The sequence below is a fragment of the Falco cherrug genome, chromosome 13 (genome assembly GCF_023634085.1).
Source record: "Falco cherrug isolate bFalChe1 chromosome 13, bFalChe1.pri, whole genome shotgun sequence".
Classification (NCBI taxonomy): Eukaryota; Metazoa; Chordata; class Aves; order Falconiformes; family Falconidae; genus Falco; species Falco cherrug.
Window position 1 is genome coordinate 23,396,231 of NC_073709.1, and position 13,365 is coordinate 23,409,595.

The following is a 13,365-nucleotide window of genomic DNA, read 5'->3' on the forward strand; positions in this document are numbered from 1 at the left end:
GAAAACATGCCAGTTTGGTGTTGCTGTTTCTATTTAACTCCTTGAAGCTACATGGCTATTTCTTGGCTGATTAACCCTGAGTACTAAGGGTGATGTGAATGCAAGCTGCTGTTTCATAGTCTGTTCCCAAGCACTACCAGGAATTTGTTAGGCAGTTCCTAGTTCCCTAGCTGGGTGGAGTTTTCTTCCTCCTGCTTGGTTCCCCCCACTTTTGAAGAAAGAAGAGGTGTCTGTTTGGTTTTTACAGTCTGTTGAAATATCAAGAAGCAGAAAACAGGAAAAAACGGTCACTGGTGACCCAGTGTGTAAACCAGATGCTTCCTTGAATACCTTTCAGAGAGTTTCATGAAGGGACACAGACTGGAATGCCGCTGACAGTCTTGATGGTCTTTAACTTATTTTCTACCTTTTCTGGCCTATATTTGTACTTACCAGTTAAAACTATTTTTGTTGATTAATTGTCTTGGGGCTTTTTGTGAAAATCAATGTGAAGTTGTTCTTTTATCAATCATTATTTGTTTTCTTTCTAACAAACTACCCTTAGACAACTGGACAGATATATGGCTAAGTGTTGTAGGAGGATAGGATGATTTATAGTACATTTTCTACTTGCCTTTCTGTGATATTCTAAATGATTTTTTTTCCCCTGACAGGCTGTTACAGTTCCTTTTTCCTTAAGCATGCACCCTTTTTTGTCCCCCATTTCTTTGCCCTTCTTACATTTACATTTAAATTTCTAGCTGTAGCCACAGCATTTCTTTCTCAAGTATTACCTTTATATTGGGATAATTTGTTGCTGTATGTTTAAAGCTGATTGGTTTATTGTAGCTCTGGTCCCCTGGTGATGCTGACTTTACAGGAACTGACATTTCCTACTTCTGGTTCAATCCAGATAAAAATTTGTTCCCAACTGGTGTTAGGAGAGTGTGTCTATGCTTTCTCTATAAATGAGGGAAAAAATGAGACCATTGTTATTTAAGGCTGTCGCTTCAAGAAAAGTAAATATTTTGCTTCACTCTGCTTAATTTGATATCCTTTCTCATTTTTATAACAATTAGACAACGTAGATTTTGTCTGATAAATAGGGATTGTACTCTGTATCAGAGGGGATTTAACTCTGCTGGTGTGTGAAGGGTTTTTGACGCAGGCTGGAGAGTGCATAGAAGTTTTTTAGTGTGGAAAGTGCTGTATGATCTTAAGTCATTCCAGCTTTGCCTAGGCATGTCTATGCCTTGGCTGCATTTTATAAAGTCTTTTCCCAGAACTGCAGACAGTATTTTCTAAGAAGTGTGAATTTAGGAGAGGTGAGTGAATTACACAGCTTGGAGTAGCGTCAGAAGTTAACTCTTCAAATTTAATGCACATGTAATTTGGAGAAATATGCTATTCAGTACTTAAGCAGATACATTGATATTCATCAAGTTCCCTGCAGTATTTAAGCAATGTCTCTTCCATATTTCTGCTTTTCCTTAATTACATGCCTTCACTTTGTTCCATATTTCTGCTTTTCCTTAATTACATGCCTTCACTTTGTTTAAGAGATGCATTTGAATTACATTTTGTTGACATTGGTTTATAATCTGAAGGTTGTAATGTTGACTGAGTCTTCACTGACTTTGGAACTTTGTATCTTGAATGTTATTCTGGTCTCACAAAAATTTGTATTTCTGATGTACCCAGGTGAAAGTCTTCTGACGCTTTGGTTTCTGCTTGTCTATAGAATATACAGCCCAGTGAGGCAAAGGTATTGCATGGTTTGGTGAAACTGCTGTGTGGTCTGTGGATACTAACAAAGCCCCTTGACATGCATGTGTACGAAGTGATACATAAGTGCAAAAGAATTATCAAGCTCTCTGCAAAGTAATCTGTTAAGATTAAGCAATCTTTTCTGTTACCTAGCAAATTGCAGAGGACTGTTTAGCTTTATCACCTTGTCTCTAAGCAAAAATATTTTAATTAGGAAAATAATATAGGTTCTATTGTAGTAAGTACATTTAATGCGCTCCTTTGGCAGAGATATGCTGTAAAGGTAGCTGTTAAGTACATGGTGATGAGTGTATTTTAAACATCTGAATTCACAGATGCAGATGGATCTGCATTTTGTCTGATGTACCTGACATACTAAGATTAGCAGGATGGCTAAATAACTTGTGCTTGCACCTATGGAATTTGAAGTGGCTTTCTAAGAGCAGGGAGAAAATGTAGCGCTTTCTTCTTGGCACAGTCAAAGCAACAAATGACACATACTTAACAGTTTTTCACGAACTGAACCACAAATAGTTCAATATGTGTGCTTACACACACAGGAAGAATTGATCTCTGCTGCTTTAGCTGTAGTTGAAAACTATTGTAAAATGTGCTGTTGTGAATGCATGCTGCATCTGAGAGGGGAGATGGCAAGGGAAGAGGTTTGCTGCAAAGGGTTTATTTGTGTGGGAAAACGATGCCTATGCAGGCTCTGATGCAGATATGCAGATCTCTGAATTTTGAGCTGTGCCCTCCAATATGAGTCAGAAGTAAAGAAAATGAGGATGAAGAATTAGTTCTTTTATTCATGGTGTTGCTTATGCATTTTATCTGATGATTCTTTAGGGCACTCTGAGGAATTCCTGGTGCAGAGAGCAGGACTGGGCTCTCTTGTGTGTCTCAGGGTAATGCCCTAGCCACAGACTTGTTTTTTCTTGCATATTCACTCATTGAATCTAGTTTTCTTTTCTGCCTGGTGGCAGTTTGGTAACAGACAGCTGGAGCACTCCTCTGGGAGACAAGATATGTCAGTCTCCTTGGCAAAGAGCCTGACCTCTACCATTTTATAAGCGAAGAGTGACAGTGCTATTAATAGATCCCTCCTCCAGCCGGCTTTTCAAAGGAGTATAGCCTGATTGCTGTGCTGCTGAGCGTAGATATTATCAGCACATGGTAGGTGTATTGTGAGTATCAGGAATGAATTGGGCCCCTGAGGCGAGTTCAGTTCGGAACAGCTTCAGGGAGCTCTGCAGGCTCTACAAGGCAGCAGGCAGGAGGTACCTGCTTCCTGGCTCTGTCAGCCAGCTGCAGACACAGCCCCCTCCTGCCCAGTAGCCGAGCTATAGGCACTTAACTCTAGGGCAGATTTGGCAATAAAATAGAGTTTCCTACTGTCAGCAAAATATTTGGGGCTCTGGTTTGGGCTTAGTGATTTAACCAGTCTTTTGGCGCTTTGGTCATCTGGAACCTCTTCCATTTCCATTGCGATCAAATGTAGTTGACTGCTAGTTTTGCATTTGACTGCAAACAGGTGTTGGTACTCAGGATTTCTTTCTTTCCTAGATGCAGCTAGGAGAAAACTAAACACAGCAGTCCATCGGTAATGAAAGTTTCTCTGTTAAAAGGAAATACTATGATTTAGAGGAAAATTTCATTTGAAATAAATGATTTTTTTAAAAAACATGAGCTTCCTTGGAAAAGTGAATTCTATATGATTTGTTCAATATTCTCCAGTATCTGCATATTGACATATGGATTTAAGTCAGATCTTTTTTGTGTTGAATGCAAGGGAAGAAAAATACATCAAACACTTCTCAGTTTTTTAGTAGGAAACTGCACACTCAGTCTTTGCTGGGCAACATGCTAACAAGTGGAAAGTGAGCCAAAATTCAGGTCATATTTGTATAAACAAATGTTCTTGCATATGAATGTTCTCATTAATGCTTTGTAACCCAAATGGACTTAATATCTCATTAAACATTTTTGTGGTAATTTAACAAGGCTTGCCTGGATCCAACATTAGCTTAAACATTTTAAAGGACCTGCATTTGTCAAGGTCTCTCTAAACATTACATTAAGCTGGTGAGGTGAGAGAATCTTACAGAGCTTAAACAACTATGCTAACAGCCCAGCAAAATTATTCGGACAGCCTAAGAAACTTGGGTTTCACAGCAAGAGCAAGGCTTACCCCTCCTAATGGAAATTTTGTCAAATGGTATTCCAAATGACACTGTGGGGTTTTTTTTATTATTATTGTTATTTCAGGTGCAAATATGTGGGGCTCAGTCTTCAAAGTCATGTTTACAGCATATATTTCTGTGATTTAAAACAGATATATTCACCTAGGACCCAGTCTTGCAAAGATTTACTGATGTGCTTTAATTACGTACTCTGCATAGCTCCGTCAAGTCAGTGACAGCTTGAACCGGCAAAACAGGAATTGTAACAGCTCACCCAGAAGTAAGAATTTGCAGAACTGGGCCTTAAATCTTTTTATTATGCAGTAAAGAAAGAGTTTGAAATAAATAAAGGAAGCCCAACTCCAGTTCTACGTGGAATTCCCCTCTCAAATCTCTTTTGTGGTGACAATTCTTGGGATAATTTAGAAGCACAATGAATGGTGACTTGGATATTAAGTTTATCCTCAAAATTATTTAGGCTGATGTTGAGCACCGTTTTCGTAACTAATGATGGACTTTTTATTGACTTAAAGGGTCAAATTCTCCAGGCATAATGATGCCTCAACGAAACTTTGTGTACATGTCCACAAATGGACACCATCACTGTACAGAACCTCAAGTGATTTGTGTTGTCAGAATGTAAGATGCAAGATTTATTACTACTTTTTTAACTGTTATTGTGTTGGCTGTTTAACTGTCCAACTCAAAACAGTATGACTAGTTAACCCTTGAGTGCTTTGAAATTTAGAGAGGCATTGGAATTTTGAGAATCAAATGTTCCCTGAAATAAACCACAAAAAGCTCATAAATTTATTTACAAGAAGTTTGCCATTACAAGCAAATCAACATTTTTTTTTTTTTAATTTACATTTCACCTCATTCTGGATAAGACATTCCAAGACAATAGCTAAGGAAAGGGGAAGAAAAATAATGGATAACATGCTTCTTGCTGTATGTCCTTACTTCAGGAAGAAATTTAAACATTTGTTGAAGAAAGCCCCAGAACAGCATTTAAAAGGGTGCACTTTCTTCAAGATTTAAATATGTTTAAAATTACATCCATGTGGATGTAAGAGCAGCGTATTGAGAGGCCTTAAGGAATAAAAGCCCTTCAGAGCGATTCTTAACTGGTTATAAAATGCTCCTCTTAGTGGTTTTATGAAGCTATCAGAATAAAAACTTTATAATGTATATGCCACTGAAAGAAAAGAAGCTATGCATTTTCCAGTGGAACGATTGTCAGATCTCTTATGATTGTTGTGTAGATTACCACTTCAAGAAAACTAACAAAATGTAAGTTATTGGATTTAAAAGTTTTTCTCTGTAAGTAAATGTCACTTTTAAATACCTCAGCTACTGTGTTTGTCTTTATGTTACTTTAGGGATTTAAATGCTACCATTTAGATATTTTATCTAATTCTCTAATGTTCACTAAGTGAGTTAAAATTAAGATTAAGTTGTGTATATGGAACAGCTTGCTGGCTGTGGATAAACTGATTTAAGTTACCATAAGTATGACTATAAGTAAGGCACTTGGTTATTCAGAAGACATACACAGTTATGCTTTGCTTGTGAAAGTAACACGTTTAATAGCATGTAAGTTTTAGTTTGAAATCAAAGCAGAGTCTATAGAAACGTGTTTAAAACTGAGAGCATCTTTGCCTTGGGAAGGGAAGGCTAAGAATGTATGTTTTGGTCATGGCAGGTGTGTGTGTCCAAATAATTTTTACTGTATAATGTTCTCTCGATATTGGTTTGTATTTATGTGCCTTAGATGCCCCCCAGATGTTTTGAGATATTTAATCTATATGGAATTCTCTTCCCCCTTCTCTTAACCTACTATGCACAACTTTTTCTTCTTAACAACATGAAGTGTTGTTACTTGTTGTCCTTAAGGGAGGTCTACCCAGCCTAGGAATGGTTGGCAGAGCCTGGCCTGTGGCATTCACAAGTTCCTCTCTGACGGCCTGCCTAGAATTCTTTTGTTCTTTTACCTTCAAATTTTACCTCTGAAGTTTTGTCAGGGATTGACTTTTGATCTCTGAAATTGATGTTTTATTTTTAAATACTGGCCTGCATTTTTTGATACTAAGCGTCTTCCACAGGTCTAATCTTCCTGTCTGTAATTTCATGGATCTTAAGGGGCACCAGTGTTACCTATTCCTCTAAAATAACCTGGAGGTACATGACCAATTACTATCCTCAAATCTACTTGCCTTAACATCCTTTTCTCCTTGCAGAATGCTGTGTTGCTTTCCTTCATGTATCTGTCTTTGGCTCACTGACCACCAAATAACTGTTGAGTTTTCTTGTTCTGTATGCACATTAAGATAAGTTGTTGGACACCACATTTTTCTGCTTAGTCTGCCTTCCTTGCACATCAACAGTAAATGTGTAATCTACTTATGAGCTGTTAAGACATTCTGCTAAGAGGGTGTTTCTTTGAGTTTTGTTAGTCTGCCATGAGGACCCATGATTACTTTTATGTGCTAACAGTCCCTGAACTGGGGATTTTGAGCTTCTCCATGGATTTTCAGTGATTAGAGATGGGAATAGTCTTAAAAGCTGTGTGGATGCTTAAAATGAGATATTTATGTAATGCTATTCTGCATATGGCACAGCAGATCAGCATACTCTACAGCAAGCTCTCTGTGTAACCCCCCGAGTTTCTAATCTCAGTACAGAGGAACTGCAGGATAGATTGTAGGTAGACAGTATTGGTAAGAAGGAAAAAAGTTGGAAAGCATGCAGATATGTAAGACATCAAAGTGTAGTAGCCATTGCCCTGTAATATCTCTTGCCCTGCCTCCCTTCTTCCCTCCTGAGGGATTTTGTTAATGAACTGGAGGCCAGAAAAACTTTCCTCATGTACTGCAAGAAGCTCCTTTTCTTCCCCATCCTGCTGCGGGGAGTGAGTGAGGGGCTGAGAGGGGCTTAGCTGCTGGCTGAGGTTAAACTGCAACAAATTGTTACATTACAAAGTACATGTGTGTTGTAAATGATAATACAGAAGTAATGTATTTCTTCAGTCATCTGGTTCAATAATACTATTCTTTGGTTTATTCTCCCTCACACTTTAGTGTAAACATAATTTTCTGTAATCAAATGAGTACTCTTCTGTGTAAACACACAGGGAAAGTATTGAGAGTTCTGGAATCATTTGGGTTGGAAAAAAACTTTTAAGATCATCAAGTCCAACCATTAACCCAGGACTGCCAAGTCCACCACTAAACCATGTCTCCAAGCACCACATCTATGCATTTTTTAAACACCTCCCTGGGCAGCCTGTTCCAATGCTTGACAACCATTTCGATGAAGCAGTTTTTCCTAATACCCAATCTAAACCGCCCCTGGTGCAACTCAAGGCTGTTTCCTCTTCTCCTGTCGCTTGTTATCTGGGAGAAGAGATTGACAGCCACCTTGCTACAACTTCCTTTCAGATAGCTGTAAAGCATAATAAGGTCCACCCTGAATCTTCTCCCCAGTTCCCTCATCCGCTCCTCATAAGACTTGTTCCCTAGACCCTTCACCAGCATCGCTGCCCATCTCTAGACACACTCCAGCACCTCAACGTCCCTCTTGAAGTGAGTGGCCCAAAACTGAACACAGGATTCGAGGTGCAGCCTCACCAGTGCTGAGTACAGGGGGACGGTCACCGCCCTGGTCCTGCTGGCCACAGTATTTCTGATACAAACCAGGATGCTGTTGGCCGCCTTGGCCACCTGGGCACACTGCTGGCTCATGTCCAGCCAGCCTTCAACCAGCACCCCAGGCCCTTCCCCACCAGGCACTTTCCAGCCACTCTTCCCCAGGCCTTCAGCACTGCGTGGCGTTGTTGTGACCCACGGGCAGGACCCAGCACTTCTTGTTGAGCCTCCTACAACTGGCCTCGTCCCATCGGTCCAGCCTGCCCAGACCCCCTGACAGAGCCCGCCTGCCCTCAGGCAGATCAGCACTCCCCTGAACTTGGCGTCATCTGCAGATTTACTGAGGGTGCACTCGATCCCCTCATACAGACTGAGAAATTAGATTTTGAACTACCATGATGCTGTAAAACAAACAAAGTGCATTTTTGTAATGATGAAGGCTCTTGCAGTGGTACTTTTGCAAGACAGTTTTGGTGTTATCAGAGAGCACAAAGTGCCTGGCATGGAGCCAGGATCTGCCCCGGCTGTGTGCTGTCCGAGTTGCCCATTACTTGTATGCATCCCTGCCAATGTAAGCGTGTATGTGCAAGTAGATGATGTGGATGCGTCATGTGCATGGATGATGAGGTAGCAAATACTTTTTTTCTTGATGTGTTCTGTAACGTAATAATGGATTTTTCATGGTTTTTAATTCGTAAAAAACATGGGAGCATACAGATTTGTCTTCACAGCTGTTAGAAATGACTCAGCATCCATCAGTCCTGTATATCTTCTTTAGAATTGCTAGCGGGAATACCCTGGCAAGGGAAGTAAGACTATGCAGTCTGAGAGCAGCTAGTGACCCTGTGACAAGAAATGGCAGCCAGCTGCATTATGGTAGCTAGCAGGGAAGGAGAGAGGCGTTGCTTTCTGCTTTGCATTTCTTCTCTGGGCAAGGAAGCAGATCCTCCGCAGTTCTGGAGGGGAAGGTTGAAGTCTTAATGAAAGAGTTATGTGACTCCTTTCGGCTTCCTCTTCATAGGGGTCTTCAAAAAGATAGCACAAATGAATTTTCAGTTGCACATTTTCCATGGGCCTCACTAGGAGTTAAAACTTCATTGACCTTGAACATTCATCAGAATTAAGAGTTATTGGAGCTCAATTATCTAGCTGCTGTTGTTAAATACTAAAAATCAGAAAATAACTTTTTATCTGCACAGTAATATGAAAGCCATTTAGGCCAACCTAAACTAAGCTGCGATTGCAGATGGAGCTGGTGCTGCGGGGCTGTTCCTGGCAGTGCCAGTGCCAGCAGGGGCTGCCAGTGCTGACAGGGTGGCTGGTGCCTACACAATACCTCTGTCTCAGTGCGGAGAAAGGGACTGTACAGAAACCCAGAGCTGCTTCTGCAGTAAAAAAGCTACCTTGTGCCATGGATTTAACCCAGAACCCTATGAGGTCATCAGAAGGGTTTCCTTAGGGCTTAGAGTAAGGTCTCTGTCTCAGAGGGTTGTGTCTCTTTGATGGTGTCTGGGCTACTCTGAAATGCTGTGTTTCAGTAAATGCACAACGGAGAGTGAGCTTATCTGAGAGTGGCAGGGCCAGCAGTCTCCCGTTTCAGGCTCCTCTGGGGTGAAGCTCTGTGAAACAAGGTACTGCCGTGCTTGCAGGGCCGCAAGGGCACAGAGCTGCGGTGCTTGGGATGGTGGCTTCTTGGCTGCAGAGCGGGGCTGCCAGCCCTCCTCTGGCCAGCCTGCAAGAGGAACTGGTAATGGCAATGGGCCCTGCCTAAAGGATAAAACTATCAGGCTTTTAAAAGAGAGAGGGAAGATATTGGGAAAGTATGTCCTAAGAGGGGATGAGCTGTTTTGGTCTTTAATTTCTATAGTCCTTTGCATAGGAGGAATTTGGCTAAAGCAGCAAAATCTATGGCTCTGCTCACGTTACCTTCCATGCCAGAGTTACAGACTGCTAAGACATACTTCTCTGCTGTAAGACAAATTGATTGCAAATCCAAGTGTCTATTATTGCCACACTGTTTCTTTATATATGTAATGAGAAAAGACTAGACTCAAGAAAAACACAGGAAGGGGAAAGAGAAGAAAAGCACAACATAAATAAAAACTATTGATCTTAATTTCTATTTACTTTCATATGCTTAGTAAAAAGCACACTTATACTGAAAATCACTATAAATGTAATCAGATGTTCCCTGTAGCAGTTTGAATTAAAAAGGTGCATTGATGTCATGCTCTAGAGAGAATTTGGAGCATTTGACTGTTGTTTTTTTAATTACTTTTCTGTTTACCTTTTAAATACTCTCATTACTTTATTTTACCTTGTTACTGTATTTTCTTACTTCCTAAGATCAGAAATAAAGCACTATGTTAATTTCCCTTTTAATTTTTTAAGGTAGTATTTATTTCTGCAAAAACTGACAACCAGAGATAAAAATTTCACTGCAAAAAGATTACCTTTAATTATCTTAGCAAGTAGGAATAGTCTCAAATATAAGTACAGTGCATTGTGCCAAAGGAATGACAGCTGAGGAGAGCTGTCACTGGCAGTTCTTGTATATTGCATCTACTTGCTGGTACCAATGAGCTGGATGGTGACTACATTCTCTGATGAGCTTCTTCTAAGTGTTGACAGAAACATTTGACTTTTTCAGATAAAGGCTAGCCAGTGGCCAAACCTACTTGGAAAATACGAGGAGTGGAAGTAGCTCTCCAGGCAGGCAGGAAGTGACCCACAAAACAGTGCCAGCTTTCAGAATCCCATTGCTTCTGGTATTTTTACTGAACAAGCGCTGCTTTCTGGACATCTGTAAGCATCAGTTAAAGACTAAGGTTCTGACTCCTGGATTCAGTTTAAATACAGAATATAATTGCATGCAGGATGCTTCATATAGGTTTTGAGGGTTTTTTTTGGTACATGCGCTCTGAAGTTTATTAGGCAGGCATGATCCTGAGAGTATAATACGAGAACCAGATAGAAAATATTTTCAGCTCATATAATTTTTAATGGAAGATTTAAAAAGAAAGAAATTACAAGGTTTTAAAAATAAGCTTATATATGTCTACGTTTCTGACAAACGGAAAACATTCTATGGGCAATGACTATATGTATGACTTTATATAATGTTTTAAATTTTTTTAAGATTCCTAAAATTAAATTCACATGAAGATTCATGTAATTTCTATGTATGTAAGTTGGCTTAGAACTGCTGGAGTTTAAAAAGCCTGAACCACTTGTCTTTTGCAATTCTGAGAATATAGTTTGTGCTATACATTTGGCTAATGCAGAATTCCTGTGACCACAAAATAGTCTTTTTGCAGAATGGTGGCATGCACATATTTCGTGAAGTTGTCTACAGCTTTCCCGAAACTAGGGCAAGCTCTGTAAATAGAGAATGTCAGGCAATTATTCAAATTATTTTTTTCGATGCCACAAAATAACAGATTAGTTCTGTAGTGGATGTTCTTCTGAGAATTCTGTGAACTATTTAATAGCATTGTTATCTGTTGTTTCACCTACAGGTACATTTATGTTCCGATGGGAGGATCTCAGTCCAGTCTGCTGGGAACACTCTTTTCCACAGCGCTCACGTTTGCCTTTGTAAGCTATTGGCATGGAGGACAGAGTTACCTATGGTACTGGGGTGCACTTAATTGGCTTGGAGTAATTGTGGAAAATGGCGTCAAGAGGATACTTTCTATTTCATTTATTCAAGATCTAATTGTAAGTTGAATCTCTCTTCATTTGACTTTCTTGTTTCCTGGCAGCATGCCCTTCTGAAGTTCCTGGTTACTAGTTTGTTTTAATCTAGATTAAAAGTTGTGGATAACAGTTAAAAGAGTTAGCATTCCCTTGCTTACACTCCAGTATTTGAGGTAAGCCATATAAATAGAATATTGCAAAATACCAGCAAAGCAAACTCTGCAATATGCATGGTCTTCCTCTGCAGTCCTAGCGTAAGCAACTGCTTGTCGTCTATATGGCTGAACAGAAGCCAGTTTTAACGTTTGTGTTCTGATTTCACTCAGGATGGCCTTAAAATATTAATCTTCACTAAAATTAGGAGTGTACATTTCTAGCCATTTGTTTCCTAGACAAATGCTTGTATAGCAGTTGCTTGCATCTGGAAACAAGCTTGCACTGGGAAATCTTATGCCACTGAAGAGCCAAGTAAAGAAAATATTATTTTGCTTTGAAGACCTCTGATATTTTCACTTTACTTATTCTTTTGTTCTTTATACTGTCATTTCCAAAGGAAAAAATTCTTTGACATGCAATCATATGCAAAAAGTACTGTTTTAATTTTGATGGTCATTTTACTCTGCAGGTTTGCTCAATATTAAATCCCAAATCTTTTAATCACTGTTTGTAAGAATGAACAATGCCTAAGTTTTGCTTCCTTAGTAGTGATAAGTACACAAAATTTGTACTCCTATATAATGTGGTGGTGGTGACTCACTCTGCAGCCTGATGAAGTCCTGATGCTCAAGTAATTATGCTTGTTCTCCATCCCACCCATCTCAGTTTTCACTGTTGTGGCATCCCATGTGTGGCAAATGATACAGCTAAGTAATTTAGCAGCCAATAACAGTCAGTGCTACCTTGTATCATCCAACTGTCCATCACTGCAAACTCAGTAACAGTCTGGCTGCAGCTTTTTTCCTTCCTAGAGAATGAGTTTATCAGATCCATTAATCCTCCCTCTAGGGTGAAACTGAGCTTTGCCATCTGACCGGCTGCATATGTTTGTCTCTGGGCTGGAAGACGACAGTTTTTTAGGCATAGAGCTGTATGAGGAAATACAAATGTAGGGGCTGTATCAAAAATTTTAAAGCAACTCTTAAGGAATTAAGTGGTTAAATAACATAGAAATGACAAGGTTGTGGCATTATGAATATGGGGTTATATGTGGATCAATTTCTAACAAGTAGTTATAAGTAGAGTTAACTGATGCTGGCAGTAGTGGTGTTCTTTTTATAAATTAACTTGCTAACAATGAACCACGTGCATTTTACCCCTTTCCTTCCTCTTTGTTTTCATGCAGTGTTTTTAAAGGCCTATCCAATGTCTTCCATGTCTGCCCTCTTCTCCATTTCTGTTTGGAAACATGACTGCAGACCTTCCTTAGAAGACACTTTCACATCTTTCCCTGAAATTTTTCTGAAGCCAGCATTTTTAATATGAATAGTTTTGGCATCAGAATTAGTGCATTATGCAGATCTTGCTACATTTGGTTATGTCTGAGTCATGCTTTGCCTTGTGCCTTGAAGGTTTCTCTACAACATGAGCTACAGTCTTTGCAAACTGCCCCTCATTGCTTGCTCTTCACTCTTCTAACAAATACTAATTTTCTTCTTGAATGTTGAGACTGGGGAGCAGATGAGTAGTTGGACTTTGACCCTTCTTATCAAGGGGTGGAGTGATGTGACATTCTATGAGAACTATCAGTTACCTTTAAAATGAACTGCAAATTCCCTAATGCCCTTTATAAATTTCATTTTTTTTCCCTTGTAATCTGGCTTTTGGAAGCATTCCCACAATCTTATCCCAGTGAGAGGTGTGCTGCAAGCCTAGTCACTGTGGGGTTGAGAACCCCATTCTGGGGAGATAGGTTTTTCACTTAACTGTCATCTGTTGACAAGCTGAAATCCTTTGCATTCTTGTGCTTCACTCACTTGCTGTGTTGGCTCTTGAAGGCTATTTTTGAAAAGGAAAGTTTATTTTTGTCTCCAGAATAGCAGATGAGTTTCTGAAAAAATACAAAGCACAGGTTCATCCTTTTTTTTTAACCCATT

General features: G+C 39.6%; 1 protein-coding gene across 2 annotated transcripts in view; it reads left to right on the top strand.

Moving 5' to 3' along the window:
• HHAT (hedgehog acyltransferase) overlaps positions 1-13,365 on the top strand; it is a 162,496-nt gene that overhangs the window by 66,950 nt on the left and 82,181 nt on the right. For both annotated transcript variants that reach the window (XM_055725931.1, XM_055725930.1), the window contains exon 10: positions 11,092-11,293. In XM_055725931.1, coding sequence (XP_055581906.1) covers positions 11,092-11,293 — 202 coding nt within the window. The remainder of the gene's footprint in view (positions 1-11,091; positions 11,294-13,365) is intronic.